This window comes from Rhinichthys klamathensis, unplaced genomic scaffold (assembly GCF_029890125.1).
Source record: "Rhinichthys klamathensis goyatoka isolate OS25496 unplaced genomic scaffold, OSU_Roscu_1.1 h1tg000058l_1, whole genome shotgun sequence".
NCBI classification, from domain to species: domain Eukaryota; kingdom Metazoa; phylum Chordata; class Actinopteri; order Cypriniformes; family Leuciscidae; genus Rhinichthys; species Rhinichthys klamathensis.
In genome coordinates, this window is record NW_026606603.1 from 973,295 (window position 1) to 992,808 (window position 19,514).

Genomic DNA, 19,514 nt, shown 5'->3' on the forward strand with positions numbered 1-19,514 from the left:
ATTCAGTTACATTTCTAAATATATAAATAATACCAGAGAATTTAGATATACCGCAGGGCACTCATATTACTATGAATGGGAGAAAAAGCGAAGCGTTTATGGTGGAATAAGTCCCGGCTTTTAAATAAATGAGCCAATCGACGTTAGAAGCTCCGGTTGCTATAAAAACAGTCAGTGTTTTGAGTCCGTGCTTATGACTGAACATGTTTTACATTTTCTTTGTAATCATTTGAGTGTTTAGAAACAATTTATGAGACAGTTGTTGGTCATTTCATTGGTGATTTCAAATATGAAGCTTTGGAGAATTTGATGTTTCCTCAGGATCTGCACTTGCATGACTGAAAAAGCTGCCCGAGAAGCGTTTCAAAGATGGCCGCCGAGTGAAATGTCATGCTTGACTTTGATAATACTGCACATAAACAAAAGCATGTGTACATACCCAGCTGTCCACACACCAGCTCCTCTGTCTTTGTGTCATCCTTCCTGCTTAGGATGGCGCCTACTGACCCCTACAGGACAAACAGAGAATCACAACACTATCAAGTCAAACACTAAAATGACCTCATATTTACATCAGCTTCAATGTATCAGCTGACATATATCCATTTTTAATGTTATCATTATCAACCCAATGAGAAATTTTGTCCGATATATATATATTAAAGCCGATAAATAATGGATTATTTCCTTTATCTGAGACATTTCAGATGTGACTGTACGGCATGATGGTTTTGAATTGCTTGAAATATGATTGGAATCACTTTATATTATAATAAAAATGTTGCTGTAAAAGAATGTTGTGAATGCTTTGTGTGCTCGTGTTTCAGCACATGGTTAACAGGAAGAGCACATCCAGAACGGAGTTAAACGTGCGGGTGTGAGTAGAATGTAAATGAGTAAATGTGTAGAACATGGAGAACGTGCTTTCTCCGTGGTAGGTCCCAAACTTTGTGATTCCATGTGAGGTCAGATCCATCGATTACAACTTTTAAGTCTTATTTAAAAACGTATTTATTTTCTTTAGCTTCTGAATAAAGTATGTCTGTTTTGCTGTATGACTTTCATGTTATTATTATGTAAAGCACTTTGAGGCAACGTCTGTTGTTTAAAAAATGTGCTATATAAATAAAGTTGCTTGCTTGCTAAACATTCATGACTATAAGTTTGCTTGTGCATTCGCATTCCTTTTGTTTTGTGCAATAACAAGTTGTAATATTATGTTTATTTTGTGTATATATCGGCTTTCTCTCATATAGGATTCGCTTGATTAAGAATGAATGCGTTTGTTTTTGTAATCAGGCTCTGAAAAATTACATAATTTTGATTTAGATTTATCGGCCAATATATCGGCGATCTTCTTTCAAAATTAAAGAATTATCGGTTATCGGCCAAAATTTTCATATCGGCGCATCCCTATCAGCTTCCTTTCATACCGACCGGGGTTATCATCATTAACTAAAACATTAATCACATTTCTGTTAACTGAAATAAAATAAAAATATTACTTGAAAAACTTAAACTAAACGAAAACTAGAAATGTTGCATTTGAGTTTAAGTTGAAGCAATAAAATGTTTAATTGGAAGTTTTTAAAAACTAAAACTGAAATAAAATAAATTAAACCTAAATAGAAATAGAAATATATATATATATATATATATATATTAAAACGAATAAAATGACAAAGGCACAACGAAATTACAAAAAAAGTAAACTAAAATTAACATGAAAACCAAACATATAAAAATAAAATGCTAATTCAAAATATTAATAAAACTATAACAACCCTAAAATAAAATCTAAAATCAGACTGATACTGACCTTAACGGTTTTGGGGATCTGATCAACATACTGCGGCTTTACGATGGCCTTCAGGTCGTCTTCCAGGATCTTAGTGAAGTAGTTCTGCAACTCGGAGCCGCGGAAATACGCCAGGATCTCCTGCCAGTCAGGGGGAGCCTAAAACACACACACACACACACACACACACACATGAAACAAGCGCATCTCAAACATGAAGATACACACATGCACACAGACATGTGAACTAGGATCAGATCTGGATTGTGTTTGTGAGTGCGTTGAGAAACTCACATCAAATCTCCCCAGGTTTGGTTTCTGTTTTCCCGCCAGGATTTTGAGAGCAGTGGATTTCCCGATACCGTTAGTACCCACAAGCCCCAGCACCTCACCTGGACGAGGGGTGGGCAGCCTGACAAACACGAACACTCATGTTAGGGCTGTCAAATAAAAATTAGAATTTTTGGTGTGTCGAGAGGGGCACGAGCAGGGCCTGAAGTTAACTCTTTTGGCCACCAGCCACTGTGGCAGGTGGATATCAAAATTCACCTGCCACAGAGACTTTTTACCAGCCTTTTTTTTTTTTTTTTGCCTCATAGCCTAAAGGTGAAAAACGGGAATTTTACAATATTGTTCTTTAACTTGTACACATTTAAGTGCTGTCAAGTTATTAACGAAATCAATATAAGTAATAATAACTCTTAGATTTTTTAAAAATATACATTTTTAAAAAATCTTTTTATTCATTGATTTTGACACACACACGCACAACAGATCTATAGACCTACCGCAGCCCGTATGTAAACAAATCACCAGCGGCTGTGTTGATGGATGATTTAGTCACGTAGACAGCTAGGTCCTGACAGCTTTTAGTTACAGCGTTCAGGAACCGTTAAGCAGAACTAAATTAATAGTATTACTGGTAAAGTTACCGGGTACCGGACCGGTTCCCAACTCCCAACATGTACTACAGTTGCACACGCACACATCTGTGCAACTGTCATTGTTCTGGAGCCTACGTCAGGGTTACATTATCTCATCCCATCTCACCAACAGTTTAATACTCGCACATCCAAACGAAGTCAGAAAAGGGGCTCATCTTCTTTCTGATCGCATAAACGTTACGAAACAACAGTCGCTGTCATAAATCAGCCGCTCACGAAGCTTGCCGTTGTCGCCAATTGACCACTTTGTATTAAAATGTCTTCTTTTACTTTTCTTTGACTCATCCTCATCTTTTTGTTGGTTGTTTGTTTCAGCTGGCCTTTTTACCCCAGTAATGTGCCGCCACATTATAGCTAAGGTCCAACGCAATGAAAATGAAAACGTAAAAAAAAAAAAACCCTAATGAATCACTCAATTCTCATTGGCTACCTGCCAATGTGGCAGGTAGATTGAGTGTTACCCGCCAATAGCAAAATTCACCTGCATTTGGCAGGTGGTCGGGTGTTAATTTCAGGCCCTGGGCACGAGACACGATGATGACGTAACTGACACTGTTTGTTTTTGTTAGCTTATCCAGTACAGCACGGTTCGGCTGCGTTGTTAATTTGAAAAATGACGGGAAAAGGCGGAAACTCTCTCAGTTGGTGGCAAAAATCGTGCAAAGACATACTTGTGGGCATAGGAGACAATACCGTACTTTTTGTAACTAAGAATTACCTTTAGAATTCGAATATAATTCAAATTTTGCTAAAATTTAAAAAAGAAATTCGAATTTAGCTTTTCAGCCATTTTGACAGCCCTGACTCAGATTAAATGCACAACACACTGAATCGTGATTAAGGTATGACTCGGGCGAGATGCGTGTTCGTACCTGTGCAGCTTGAAGGAATTAGCACAGTATCTGTGTGTGGTTTCCTTCTCCAGGTTGCTTGGCAGGTTCACGATGGAAAGAGCACCAAACGGACATTTCTTAAAAACAAAATAATTAAAATCAGATTAAATGCATGATAACTTAGGGTTACGACCATTAGTAAGGTATACAGTAATTATTGAGCATTTGACAACTTGTTTTTGCATTTTTAACCCTATAAAGCATACATACATACATTTCTGAGGCCTTTAAATGATCAAAAGCTTGCTGTAAAACCGGATGCACACAATCACATGCCTTCTGTCGTCTGATTGATAGTTTAAGTAAAAGTCGTTCAGTATAATAGCATAAACGTCCACCTTCAGCTCATGTCTTTATGCTGCGAAGTCTTATAAAGTAAACATAAGAATCACTTTTATATTGTTGGTAATATTTTAAGAGGAACACTTACTGGACCGAAGCAGCTTAGTTTTACTTGATGATCCAGACATAATTTATATGCGAGTATCACATATGATTTGAGGAAGGTTTATTTGTTCATCTCTTAATCATCATTATATGTTTAACAATACAGAGCTATGATCATAAAACTAAGCTTTTTTAAATATCATCTTACTAAGACATGTAACTGCCAGATATTGAGTGATGACTAATATTTATATGCATTTTATGTCAGTAGTCTGCTTAACAGATAAAGATCTCATTATAAGAAATATCAAAATACTTTTTTCATATATTTTTACTCAGTTTAGGCCTCTGAATAACTCATTATATCACACTATATGATCCATAAAAGCCTGATATATAAAATATTACACAACAAATATTTTTTTTAAGATTTTGTCTAAAGGTTCAATAAACTGTTCCCCTTCAAAAACATTGCAATTTTCTGACTATCATTTCCCAGACAGAGATCAAGCCTAGTCCGAGACTAAAATGGCCTTTTAAAGCAGATTAACAAAAATCTGCATTCTCTGTCATGGTTTTAAAAAGTCCTAGACTTAGTCTAGTCCAGAGCTTAATAAGATGATTATGTGGAGGAAGACTAGAGCTACTCCAGGACTCAAACTGAAGCTTAAATTAAACCCACCAGGAGATTAATTTTGTTGTTTTCTTTATAGTCCAGGTGTTTGTGTGTTTCAGAAAGCCATGACTAACCCTGCGTCTCAATGTCCATACTATCCATCCTAAATCATATGTGAGATTAGAGTAAGTGTGTCCCAAAGCATAGTATGTTGAAAAGAGGAAGTTTCCAGATGGTCCGATGGATTTTTGAAGTGTGGATCCGTGCTCACTATAAAGGCTAATATTGCCCACAACCCATTGCACTTTGGAGGAGGAACTACAAACATGAGTAAAAAGTGTTAAAAAAAAACTACAAAACATGGTGGATATGCGCGACCGACGGTAAGAGGTTCAGATAAAGGTTTGAGTAACTACTCAAAGTTTAACCTGATAAAAAATATATTTGAAGAGTTCAGATGCAAAAGCCATTTGAAATTTTCTTCTAGAATGATAATTTTTATCAAGCTTGTATATTTAAGTTCAGTAATTTCACTTAAATGACAATTAATAGGTAATCTTCATTCCCATTTAAGTGAAATTACTGAACTTAAATATACAAGCTTGATAAAAATGATCATTCTAGAAGAAAATTTCAAATGGCACTTAGAGGCTTTTGCATCTGAGGCCGTATTCACAAAGAATTTTAAGGCTAAAAGTAGCTCCTAACTGGCGAATTTAGGAGCAACTCCTAAAAATAATGGGCGTGTCACTCCTAAATTTAGGACTCCTAATTTTTTTCACTAAGAGTAATTCACGAAGCATTTTAGCCCTAAAAGTAGCACCTAAGTCTGGGACAGCTTAAAAGAAGTCGAGAGGACTCCTAACTCACTAAGACCTATTCACAAAGGATTGTAGCGCACACCACCGCCTCTCGCAGTCGTCCGGGGTCCGCGACACAAGCGGGAATGCTGCATTGATCTGCAAAAAAATCCTCTCCCATGTCTCACGCTTAGTTTTGCTTGATATCCCAGTGCCGAATTTCACTTTTATTATGTTTTTTTTTTTTTTTTAGCACCAACTCGGCCAGCAGCAGTTACTGACCCTGCGTCCAGTTGGGCTTTCTTTTACGTTTTGGCGACTTCATAATCCACTGTCATTCAACTATTACATTACTTCAATAAGAGCAACATTTCCTTGCTTTAAGTAGTCCATTTAGGCTAATAGGATGTCAATTAACCAAGCAAGTGTTAATGCAAGTGTTGTTTTTCATTATTAGGCAAGTGGAGGTTTTCATTAGGGTATTAGGCTACCTTGATTTAATTTATTTTAATTCACGACTTTTCTCTCTCTCTGCCTTTTTAGAATTACACTTCACTGGGGCCTGCACAAACATGTCATTATATATGCATTTCGATGACATTACTATTATTATTTAGTGTAGGACACAGACATATTTAGATGTCGTAATTCCATGATTTGTTGCGTCTGTGTTATGATCCGCATGATGGCCCTGTCATCTAACAACCAATCACCGTGATCATTGCGAGGAAGCTCGTGCATGAGAAGTGACGTCATCCATAGCAACGAAGACTCACTCTTAGTTTAGGAGTTGTCATTTTTCCTTACTAAGAGTAGGTCTGAAAGGCGCTGTGAATAACTTTTAAAAGAAAACTCCTAGCTAAAATATTTTAGTGCGATTTAGGAGTACTCCTAGTGGTAAGATAAAATTCTTTGTGAATACGGCCCCTGAACTCTTCATTTATTTAATGTTATCCGAGTTATATTTCATCTGCAAAACAATGTGGACTTTTATAAAGATCCGTTCGGCCATTAACTTTTAAATGCATCAATATGCATTAATATGAGGAGAGTCTCGTCATGAAAGACCCGCGACTGCAGATCAACTCGCGCTGCATTTCTCTCTGATTCGGTAGGAAATTAAATTAAACGTGGAGGATTTTAAGTGTGGCAAGATGATTGACAGGCCAGTTTACGTGTCAGGATGACAGAGAGCAACCGTTAAAGACACAATTGTATGACGTGATCGTATGTCCCAAAGCTTGCCTACTCTTCTGCTACACACTCAAAGGGATCTGCTTTTTCTTCACAAAAAGAGTACATACTTTTAGGGTGTAGTTTAAGTAGGCGAATTGAGACGCAGCAATAGCTATTCAAGATTAAGGCCTTCATTTTAAACCCTATCTGGGAAACCTCATGCTTTACAGGGTTAAGCTATAGTGAAATGCTCGAGGGATGCGATGGGTCCTTCAAATACCTTGATACAGATTCCACACCCGATGCAGAGAGACTCTGAGATCCAGACGATTTTACTCTGAGGCGAGACCTCAATACACAGCTTCCCTGAGAACACACACAAGTACTTCAGGACTTCAGATGAGGCCAACTCTGAATCAACATGCACCAATGCTACATTTTCTCTAAATGTCATAATCATTTGTTAACAAACAAATATTCATTACTTCAACGTAGGGCTGCACAATATATATCGAAATTATCGAAATATCGCAAATGTATATATCGCGATATGCATAATAACTGGGGTTATGAAGAGAGATTCACTCACTGCTGTTTGCTGAATAACTTTTGTAGCTTTAATACGAATCAGGATATATTTAATTCAAACAGTGAAAACTAAGTGTTTTATTTTTAGATTTGATTATTCAGTTTCTGTTGTTAAATAACTCTGATGTAGGATAACCTGAACCCCGTGTTTTACACTGATCACGTCTTATGTGACAGTAAAACACTGCTGTTCACTTTCAGAAGCTGTAGGGATGTTTTCTTGTCACCAAAAGAATGTGAAACACGTATGTAGGATACATAATTTTAAATATATTTTAAAGATCATTTAAGTTTATTTTACACACTTTAAGCATCATTGTATCGCATATCGAATATTGCATTATTTAATGAGTTATCGCATTTTTCTTCAATATCGTGCAGCCCTACTTCAATGAGCTCATTGTTTCTCCCTTAAATTATTACATTGTTTAAATTATTACATTTTAAGACAACTGAGATTTGTATATGTACATATTTCTGAAATGCATAACATTTCCTCTGATAACAGATCACTCCAAATTGTAACGTGGACTCATGCATTTTCCGTAAAGCTGCTTTGAAACGATGTGTATTGTGAAAAACGCTATACAAATAAATGTGAATTGAATTGAGAACACATCAATAACGCACAAAGCCTTAAATTAAAGCGAATTGGGCGTGCGATTCTTACCCATGCGCACCACCGGACAGCTCTTCTTGCACTCCTGACGGCATTTCTTGGGCTTGCACTTGTCGTGGTTTACAATAGCAATTCTGGTGTTCTTGTCGGCCATTTGGCTGGTTCGATGTCGCACACCGGCGACGCAGATCTACAGGAAAACAGGAGGCCTAGACCTCACTAGAAAGAGAGAGAGATATGAGCTGCGTACGAAACAAAATTAATGTTTATGCTATAGGCCTATACTATATGCACTATAAAACTCTACTATACATTAGAGCCCGACCGATATATCGGCGGGCCGATATTATCGGCCGATTTTAGGCATTTTCCTAACTATCGGTATCGGCATTTATAATGGCCGATAAATGAATATTTAAAAAAATGCGGGTGCGGTGATTCATGTAAGGGTGGCGCTGCCAATAAAGCATCTAAAAGCTGTCACAAGAACTGGCAAAAGTAATGATTATGAATACAACAAATATAGCAAGGAGACATTTTAATTGTTTATTAATAAACAAGCGTTTTCAGTCAGTGTCAGCCAAAGATGAAGTTGACGATGCTGACTCGCGATCTTCAGTGAACGCGTGCCAGAGAGAAATGCACATTTCGATTACATGAGTCTGTCTGTCTTTCGTTTTGAATTGTTCTGTTTAAAAGTAGACATTTCAATATAGATATATTTCAATTCTCAGGTCTATACGCTGAGTTTCGGTTCATGAGACGACTCAGACGAGCTCCAGTTCACCCGCAGGCGCCTCTATGTCGAGATTATCTATCGTCATATTTACTTCTTATAAAATAAATCCAGGCAAATGGTTGATGAAACATTGATTAAAATTAAGATACAATTAATACAAAACGAAATTCACTTTGAAACGAAAGGTTTTGTGCTTTCTGTTTGATGTCTATGTGAAAGTTTCAAAGCATATTTTAGTGCCGCTTTCAGAGCGCTCACGTCCGTAGTGCTGAACTGTCGCGTCTGTAACATTGTTTTTTCCTCATAAATGCGAACACGAAAAATAAAATAAAACGAATATTTTATGTAGCCTGTGGAGACTGAGAGCCAACCCTTCTTCATCCGGTGGCTAGTAGCCTACTTGTGATTTGCGCAGTGTAATTCACAGAATTGATTTCTCTGCTACAACCCTCTGTCACGTATTGTGTGAGCTTGTGACTATTGCAAGCGCGCAGCTGAGAAGTCCTGATTATATTGTTTGCTATATTTAGGCCTACTTCTTATTTATTAAGGTAATTGGTTGATGAAACATTGATTAAAATGCGTGGCGCGAGCGATCTCCGACAGTAAACTGATTCTGCTTTGTCTAGGGTAAACAGCTGTTGCGACGCGAGCAGTAACGGCCGCGTCCGGTGTGTAGACACCGTGTTAAAGCTCATTCTGCCTAACGCTACGTTACAACATCAAGCAATATTCCAAAAATGTATATAATTATAACACTTTATATAGGGCCATTTTGCATTAAGAGTAGCCTAGTTTCACGTTTAGTATATTTTGGTTACTAATTATTTAAAATAGTATAAAAGTACTGTACATATGTAATTAAAAACGTTTTCATTATGATATTATTAATTTTACTTTCGTAAAAAAGATCTGAGTTCTTCCTCCACTGGTAGAGTTTAGAGGAATTAAGAGTAAAAATAGAAGATAATAAGGTTTTGTCAGTGACACTTTTTATATATTTATTGATAGGGTTAGGAAGATTTATGACTAAATTAAAAGACAAAGTCGTTAGTGAAGATTATGCAACAGTATTTAGAATTTAATATAATATAACATGCAATGCAAACTAGTTTGGTTACAGCTCAGCTGTATAATTCTCATTCTATCATTCCCCCTGCCTCCATTACATATCTGTGTCACACAAGTGTTTGATCACCACATTTGAGTGATCATTGCAAAACGTGTTTATAAAATATATTTATACTGTTTATAGCTACTGTGTAAAGTACCCATCAAAAATTTGTACACACCAATAGGAAAGTGTTCAAACTTTTGACTTATACTGTACTATAATACACATAAATAATATTGCTACTGTATTATAATATCAGGGCTCAACATAAAAAAAAATCCCCACTGGCCCCCAGGGCCAGTAGATCAGAGTTTTACTGGCCCCTTCTATATTTTTACTGGCCCTGAAAGAAATAGAATGAAAAGCACTTTTCCATTAAACTGTATTTATTGTATACATTAGGATTAATTTTTCTTGGCCCCTCACAATGACAGTAAACTAATTATTACATGACATGAGTGATGAGTTACATAGGCTATATTTTCACTTCAAAATGGCGAAATTAGACAAAAGTATATTAGTTTGCCTGATTATTTTTGTCATACGTTTAACATTTATGACCTAAAAAACTGTCAATGAAGAAAAAATGAAGAACACGCTGAATCTGATTATAACAAGACTGAAGCGAACACAAATTTGTGTAGCTTACACTTAATCACACATTTTTAGGGGGGCTAGGCAGAAGTTTAGGGGGGAATTTGATTACACTATTTTTAGATAGCCCGTCGGCACTCGGCAGGCCGGTTATGCATTTTGCATTTTGGTCGGCTTTTATTGTAAATTTCCGGCAAACAAAACAGTACATGCCCTCATCGCCTTTCTCCACCCAGGTGTGCTGCATTTTCCATGACACTAGGAATTAGGACTGGGCGATATGGCCAAAAAATCATATCTCGGTATTTTTTGGTTAAATGGCGATATACGATATATATCTCTGTACTTTCTACGTTTTTCTATTTGGATAAAGAAAATCTGTATTTATTTAAAAAAAAAATATTTCACATCCTGCTTAATGATATCCAAACAATGTTGATATTGAAGGATATGGAAACAAATATAGTGAATGTAATGTAGGCTATGCAATATATTACGTGCAAAAAGGTGGTTAAAATCACATTACATTCTAACATTACAATCTAAAAACAAAAATAATGCTTTTGTTTTTAAAATGACTAAGGCTAAACTAAAAATAAAATAAAAACAAAAGCACAACTAATTATATTAGCCTGCATTTGATTACCCCGTTATAATGCTCACTTTCATAAAAACATAGGCCTACTTGTATGGTTTAAAATTCCACATATGGCACATTTATTGTCTCCAACAACAAATATTTTAGCAATATGTATCTTTTAGTCAGAATTATTGCGCTACTCTTCTATTGTGCTCGTCTGTTAGGCGCACGTGCTCGCGGCGGCGCTCATTCACGGAAGCTTGAATATTAGGGGAGATTCACTTGCAGAAGCTCGTCCTCTCCTGACAGTGAAATGGACATATTTGTTTGACTTTCTAACATTTACAGATGGAGAATATACCTCTAAAAATGTAAGTTAAGCACTGAGGAAAGCACCACGTCTCAAACGCATTAAACAGCGCAAGTATTTATCTGTCAGTCAGCTACAGTATCTGTCAGAGCATCTGACAGGGCAAACTGCTTTAAACTTGTTAACTATATCTTACCAGTTATTTTGAAGTGCTTAATATAAGCTTGTGTCATGTTTAGGACAAATTGTACTATGTTGTTTCACTGCAGGAGCTCACACTGCGTACTCCGCTATTTTTTCAGATGTGCTCGTATCAAACTACTGTATCGATATAAACAGTATTGCCTCATTCCATATCGTTTAAAAAAAAAATCGATATATTGTACATTCTCGATTTACCGCCCAGCCCTAAAGGAATGTCCTCTTTCTCGTATCAGCCTCGTAGTTCTTTGACATTTTAACACGTTATTACCTGAAGTAACATTGACACTCTTCGCGCCACTGTATGTTTGCTGTTTGTTTTGCTGATGGCCATTCACTGGCCCGCACGGGCCAGTGACTGGCCAATCAACTAGCCCGACATACTCTTTTACTGGCCCCGGGCCATCGGGCCATTGCTTATGTCGAGCCCTGAATATACACATAAATAATATCGGCCGATATATCGGTATCGGGCTTTTTTTACTCCCTAATATCGGTATCGGCCCCCAAAAATCCATATCCGTCGGGCTCTACTATACATTCAAAAGAAACTGTTTATAGAGGGTATGCATTGAGTGGTGGCATTTGTTTTCAGCGTGAATGCCACGAAAAACACATAAAACACATCTAAAATGGGAAAGAGCTTTGAGATTGACTGAACAACTAGATTTGACAAGAAATCTGAGGTATATTTTACATTTTTACAGATTTTTATGAAATCTACAGAACAGAGACGCAAATCGATCGCTGCGATTCACAGAAACAACTGGATCCGGGCAGAGAAAGCTGGATTTGCAGTTAATATTTTGTGTCAATATGCTGAATTTAGGGCTAAAATCATACCCTAGTCCAGCCTTTAGTTTAAACTGATTGTTTTACTTGCGTTTTCCCTACTTAACCCAGTCACACAGCAGCTCTTTAATAAGCATTTCCAAATTCATAGCACTCATAAAAGTTCCCAGATGGCCTACTACTTCCAGTGAGATTGTGACGTGTGCATACGATGGACTCTTTACTGTCCCATGATGCACCGGGAGAGGATTTATCAATGGCAGTGAAGCGACGCTGGGAGGTCATGGGATAATGACAACATGGCGAATGTAGTACATCCGGATTACATTGACTCATACTATATATAATGTACATTAGCAGTTGCAAAATAGCCTAATTAGCCTACTATTGACAATAAGTACAATAAGTACCTACTCAAGAGAGTATGCAATTTCGGACGCAACCAGAGATTAACACCAACAAAACACTTTTCACCAGGGAGTAATTAGGGGTGCACAATATCAAAATTAGACGAGTATCAATGCAACTGAACGCAATCCAATTACAAATTAACAGAGGACTTTAAAGGGATAGTTCACCCAAAAATGTAATATTCTGTCATTAATTACTCACCCTCATGTCGTTCCAAACCAATTTCGGTACACAAATTAAGATATTTATGGCACACAATACGATTGATTTTTGGCGCACAAAAAGTATTCTCGTCGCTTCATAAAATTAATGTCGAATCACTGTAGTCACATGGACTATTTTAACTATGTCTTTCCTACCTTTCTGGACATTCAAAGTGTTAATTAAATAGCTGTCAATGGAGCAATTTGAATCTGAGCCATCGGATTTCATCAAAAAATATCTTAACTTGTGTTGCAAGGATGAACGAAGGTCTTACGGGTTTGGGACGACATGAGATTGAGGAATTAATGACAGAATATTCCATTTTTAGGTGAAGTATCCCTTTAAGAAACCACCTAGAACACCCTTGCAACCCGGCACTATTAAAACCAGTTTATCACTTGTTAACAGGCATGAACTCATGCAAAGATCAGATTTAACGGACACCAGCTGTTACACTCCCAACAAAATGCTTTCCTGAAGGCAGCCGTGTAAAACGAGATAAGTCTGGCGAGCAAAACCTGGTCTGATGTGGTGGTTTCATGAGTCAGAGACAGAAAGATGGATGGATGGATAGATGGACAGCTCAAATTCAGGATGAATGAAGTTGCTGAGCTGCCATTTTTACAGTGCAGAGCTGGCATCACGTGACAGCTCGTTTAAACATGCATAGACTGCACTGTCATCCTATTGAACACATATAATATTAGTAATTTGATAATTAATGAGTCATTTATCAGATGCAGTGACTCACTCTGCACTTGTTAAGCTGGAATAACCTGAGGTTTATCGTCTTGGACAAGGACACGCTTGTCATAGTTTATGAATCCATTGATGGGACTCGAACCTGCGATGGTTAAATTACCAGACCAGATCATTGATTAATGGTTAGTACACCGCAGCACCCTTTGAATCCGAGCCGATCGGACTAGTACACTCCATAACCGATGTTATATACAAACATTACATTCAGATCTACGTTTAAAACGGCTATATTGTGCACGTGCACGCGCTCATCGTGACTCTTAGTCTCACACACTTGTGGGAATAACGACCGATGACGCAAGACTTTCCCTCAGAGAATTCCCTGCTTTATTTTACCCCCAAAACACTAGATTATGTGACATGGTCTTTCTAAAACGTCTGCTTAGTTGTTTTCCACTTTGTTCAGAATGACTTTCATTAAATATTCGTTGAAACCGGGGATATTTTAATGAAAGAAGAAAAGGCCTCGCGCATAGGGCGGCATGCGCACAGACACAGCTGGTGCGTTTTTTTGTCTGTCTTTCAAACTACCTATGAATCTGCATTTAATTATTAGAAAATGTCAATAAAACGCTGCTCACCTCCCGCTGATGGGAACAACGCAGTATAACGCGTTAATAAGCGTTGAGTTTCTTCTTTACTGTGTGAAGAGACGACCAGCGCGTGCTGCTACGGCGCGCACGAGACAACACCGGTAGCAAAGATGGCGCCAGAGCGCGCGACGCTAAAGGGACGCGACACGATCCAAGAACCGTGACGTGATCAGAGTGCGCCAATGCCGGGCAAATGCGAACAGTGCGTGGATGTTTACGATTATATTTTACCTTTTTTTAAAGAAACTATTCCTAGACGTGCGTTAGTTGTGGAGACAGATGTAAGAAGACACAGTGGTGGGAGTGTTTTTTAGTGCCGGTGAGTAACTGTGGCTTTGTTTTGATGTTAAGATTAAAGGTAGATATTTTTAATTAAACAACCGTGTGTTATTGGAAAACTCAGATAGGTTTTTTACTTTGTAAATGTGTTTATTAAGTATATTAAGTATATTTGTCATTGGCACTATGATATATATAGTATATCATACAGTTGAATATTACATATTATTATAAGACGCTATGTAGTTAAAATTATGTTCTGGAACAAACACACACACACACACCTATATATATATATGTAATGGAAAAAAAACATTGTATTGCCATAGTTTTAGTGTTTTGGACATGGAGCATTTACATTTTTTTTAAGTGAAAACTACAAATTAATCTCAATATTAGTTGATGTTGTGGAACACACACACACACACACACATATATATATATATAATGAAATAATATTTTTAAAAATTATCGGAAAAAATAAAATTGTATTACCATAGTTTTAGTTTTTTGGACATGGAGCATTTTTATTCTTTTAATATTAAGTGAAAACTACAAATTAATGTCAATATTACTAATAAAATGTGTATGTAAAGCAATTGCAAATTGCATTGTTTAGGGTTAGTGTTAGGTTAGGGCTACTCCACATTGCACTATTATTATTATTTAATAAATGTTTTTATGCTGTCTGTAAGTGTTTTTTAATTCCATCCCATCTGTCTGTCCTCTTTTTCTTTCCTCAGTAACCATGGCAACCGCCACTAAAACCCCCCCAGGTGCCGACCCGAAGCAGCTGGAGCGCACCGGGACTGTCCGAGAGATCGGGTCACAAGCCGTGTGGTCGCTGTCCTCGTGCAAGCCAGGTGTGTGTGTATATTAAATATGATCTGTTTTTGATCATTGCACACCTGTGTTTAGTTTTTCATTTGAATCATTCCCTTTCTGTGTGAAGGCTTCGGAGTCGACCAGTTGAGGGATGATAATCTGGAGACGTACTGGCAGTCCGATGGCTCTCAGCCGCATCTAGTGAACATTCAGTTCAGGTAGAGCCACAAAACAGCCCCTGTATGATTTATCTATTGAGTTATTAATAGATAAATCTGCCATTATTTAGACATTTTGAGACTATTGTTTACAGCTAATAAATGTGTTTGTGTGATTGACTGGTTGACATAAATGCAAGTCAGTTACGAAACAAACACCTAATTAATTACACGATGTGGGGATTAATTCATCTTATTAATCACAATTTTCAAATCAAATGTGGCTGAGAAATGAATCCCAAAATATCCTTAAGTCCTTATTGTGTTAAATGCGAAAAGCTTTTATAGACAACATTACAAAAAGTAGCTTTAGAAAGAAATATTTAATTTTATTCAACAGAGTTTATTACACAAACTTTCAGGCTACAACAGCCACGAGGGTGATTTAATTATGACAGAATTTTAATTTATGGGTGAACTTTACCTTTAATGTTTTTTTTATTAATATGGAAACTGTTATTTTTTTTTTATGGAGTGATACTCTAAATAAGAAACTAAAACTGCCAGTAGGTGGCGCTAAATGCCTAAAGTCATCGAGGCATTCATTCATTCATTGTCCAAATAAAACAGGAAGAGAAAAACTTATACAGATTTTATTACATATACATTATTGGCTCCATCATGCAGTGAGTTGTTTCTCAACTTCATGTTAGTCAGCAATCAACACACACACACACACACATATATTCCTTTTAACCTTGAAATAAGGACTGGAAAAGTGGAAAATTATTTATTATAGATCAAAGAAAAATCATTTAGGTTTATTTTGTAAATATATTTCTAGTTAAGCTCCTAAATATTGAGGTGATTACTTAGTGTGTGTCTATAAGCACAATGTGAATGAAATCATTAAAAAAAAAAAAAAAACTTATCCAGTAATAATATAACTGTAAAGGTTATGGTACCTAAGATTTGGGAAAGCACTGTAATCATTTAATCTCTCGTTGGATATTATTACATTTTGTTATATCAAATAAAAGCATTATGTCTAATCACAGAAAAAAAATCAAACAATCTTTACATTCTCTGCTCAAATTATGTCTCATATTGGATTGAAATTTCAATGCTTTGCTGATTTGTTCATTAAATATAATTTAAAACAAGTCTGTATTGGAAACAGTGACAGACACTTTAAAAAGTTCTGACCTGAGATCAGTGCATACGTTGTGATGTTTAGAAAACCGTAAACTGGAACGTTTTAAAGTGCGCATTCATGTTTTATGATAAATATTATAATATATATTTGGGTTTGTGACTGCTTACATGTTCTAGACACTGAAAGGCTGTGATTGTGTCCTGTTAGGAGGAAGACCACTGTGAAGATGCTGTGCATTTATGCGGATTATAAATCTGATGAAAGCTACACTCCCAGCAAGATCTCGGTCAGAGTGGGAAACAACTTCCACAACCTGCAGGAGATCCGGGTGAGAGACGCAGATCACGAGCACAACTGACTCCAGAATAACCACACTAGTGCTTTCTTCAATAGTTGCTTCCGGAAGTAAAAACTACATTCATTTCTCCACAGGGAAATCGATTTTTAACGATAATTTATACAGGTGAAACTAAAAAAATTAGATATATCGTGCTAAAGTTATCATTTTGATGGCTTACAGCTTATGAAAACCCCAAATTCAAAATCTCAGAAAATTAGAATATTACATGAAATCAATTAAAAAAAGGATTTTAAATACAGAAGTGTCGGCCCTCTGAAAAGTATAATCATGCATATGTATATAGTTATATATACTAAATATATTAGTGTCACCTTTTAATTTGATTTACTGAAAACATGAACTTTTGCACGATATTTAATTTTTTTGAGTTTCACCTGTAGACTTTAAAAGAGACAGCCTTACTGTGAGCTACGAGGTTGTTAATCAAAAGTATTTTACTGCTATGGAATTTTAAAACATTTTAAAAGGTAATTGCGACAATTTTTTCTCACAATCGCGAGATTTAAAGTCAGAATTGCGTGAAATAAAGACGCAAATGTGTGTTATAAAGTCAGAATGGCAAGATATAAACTCACAATTCTGACTATATCACGCAATTGCAAATTTATATCTCATTATTGCGTGATGTATAGTCACAATTGTGTAATAAAGTCAGAATTGAGAGATATAAACCTGAAATTCTGGGGGGAAAAGTACTTTACATCATGCAATTCTGACTTTATATCTGACAATCTCACAATTCTGACTTTATATCTCACAATTCTGACTTTATAACACACAATTGCGACTTTACATCACACAATAATGAGATATAAAGTCAGAATTGCGAGATGTAAATTTGAAATTGTGAGAAAAAAAGTCAAATTGTGAGATAAAAAGTCACAATTACTCTTTTTTTTATTATTATTCTGTGCCGGAAACAAGCTTCCATAGACTGCATTATTTCGATTTAGTTTTAAAATAATCGTGTTTAAAAGCAGAATTCACTAAAATTCCACTGTTCTAAACTGTGGAAAAACTACATTACCCATAATGCTGCTGTACAGAAATCGCTATCAATCGAAAAGACAAAACAACCACTCTAATGAAACACTGTGAATTCTCTACGCTCTCAAAAAACATATTTGAATATGACAGCTTTAAATATAGTGTTTTATATACATAATCAACATGTTTTTAATGAGTAGGTTTATATTTCTCCATATTTTGTCATTAGAATACGCTGTTCGCAATGCTTCATGGGATTGTAGTTCTTTCCCTCAGTAAAGCAGTTAAGTTCACAGTCTTGTTACTTTGTATTTTTGTCAGATTTTCAAAACCTTTTTCGCTTCTAATCAAAGTTTACAATGTTATGATTCACCTCGAGGCTGGTTGGCTTGGTTTATGACTTATAATGCATAAACGAAGATTTTTTTAAAAGCCCTATATGGGAGAAATGAATGGCAACTGCGCTGTAAAGGTATACGAGCATTAATGCACTCTATAGATGAACTTCACACAGTTACACAGCTGATTTACTGCTGAAATTAAATTAGTCTCATATTTAATTAAGTTTGCATCATTGATTCTGTTATTTTTTCTGTTAATCAGCTACTTTGAAACATTCTGTATTGTAAAGCACTATAAAAATAAAGGTGACTTGATGTTATAGCCTTAATCTATAAGCTCAAATACTTGATTGTGATTGGTCGTTTGTGGCATTCTATGGTACATTATTTGTATGTAATGATGTTAAACGGTATAATTGACTTTTTTTTCTCTCTCAGGCAAGTGAGAATCACTCTGTGGTCTCGTTGTTCTTGCATAATAAACGTATTCATCATAACTTAAATCAATCTTTCGTGTTCATTTATGTATTTATTTGCTAAAAACCATGTCTAAACAATCAGAATAATGTGCATTTTCACAAAATAAACCCTTGATTGTAACACGAGTGTGTGTGTGAGCAGCAGCTGGAGATGGTGGAGCCCAGCGGTTGGATTCACATCCCTCTGTTGGATCTAGTAAACAATCCCATCAGAACCTTCATGATCCAGATCGCCGTGTTGGCAAACCACCAGAACGGACGAGACACACACATGCGGCAGATCAAAGTCTACACGCCCGTGGAGGAGAGCTCCATCGGCAAGTTCCCACGATGCACCACTGTAGACTTCATGATGTACCGCACCATCAGATGACCCGAGGTGCCTTCCCATAAGACTCAGTTCTAGAATTAAATGTTTTCAGTTGTTTTAAAATGTGCCGGAGGTGTGTTTTGTAAAGAGAAGAGTTCAAAGTTCAGTTTATGTACATGCAAATAAATAAGAAATAAATGTTTGTTTGAAATAAAGAAAGCAGCCTGTATTTCTTGACGCTGTGTAAGACTGGAAGAACCGGAAGAGAGGGCTACTCTCTGATACCCCTTTTCCACCAAAAACGAACTGGTTCGGAACTGGTGCTGGTTCAAATTTGGTTCGGAGTTGGTTCAAATTGCGAACCTGCTCAGAACCTGTTTGTTTTTCCACTGACTAGAGCGCCCAGCGAACGACGTCGTTACGTCACTGTGTACGTCGCCATACATCTTAGCTAGAAACGCTTGCAAGTACAACATTACTTTGGGATTATCTCTAAC

The 19,514-nt window shown here is 36.5% G+C and overlaps 2 protein-coding genes across 4 annotated transcripts in view; one reads left to right on the top strand and one right to left on the bottom strand.

Annotated features, from left to right (window-relative positions):
• The window catches only part of abce1 (ATP-binding cassette, sub-family E (OABP), member 1), a 32,055-nt gene extending 17,805 nt beyond the window's left edge, over positions 1 to 14,250 (bottom strand). Inside the window, exons 1-7 of one of the 3 annotated variants that reach the window (XM_056248764.1) lie at positions 14,110 to 14,250; positions 7,873 to 8,040; positions 6,895 to 6,980; positions 3,615 to 3,712; positions 2,093 to 2,210; positions 1,820 to 1,957; positions 440 to 509 (exon numbers count right to left, since the gene is read on the bottom strand). In XM_056248764.1, coding sequence (XP_056104739.1) covers positions 440 to 509; positions 1,820 to 1,957; positions 2,093 to 2,210; positions 3,615 to 3,712; positions 6,895 to 6,980; positions 7,873 to 7,975 — 613 coding nt within the window. In that variant the 5' untranslated portion in view covers positions 7,976 to 8,040; positions 14,110 to 14,250. The remainder of the gene's footprint in view (positions 1 to 439; positions 510 to 1,819; positions 1,958 to 2,092; positions 2,211 to 3,614; positions 3,713 to 6,894; positions 6,981 to 7,872; positions 8,041 to 14,109) is intronic. The other 2 variants (XM_056248765.1, XM_056248766.1) reach the window with 2 other exon arrangements.
• Positions 14,251 to 14,312: 62 nt separating this feature from the next.
• On the top strand, positions 14,313 to 19,220 carry anapc10 (anaphase promoting complex subunit 10). The gene is made up of 5 exons (XM_056248773.1): positions 14,313 to 14,440; positions 15,144 to 15,263; positions 15,353 to 15,443; positions 16,747 to 16,867; positions 18,850 to 19,220. Exons 2-5 carry the CDS (start codon positions 15,149 to 15,151, stop codon positions 19,078 to 19,080), a joined length of 558 nt encoding a protein of 185 aa, XP_056104748.1. The 5' UTR covers positions 14,313 to 14,440; positions 15,144 to 15,148; the 3' UTR covers positions 19,081 to 19,220.
• Positions 19,221 to 19,514: the final 294 nt, after the last annotated feature.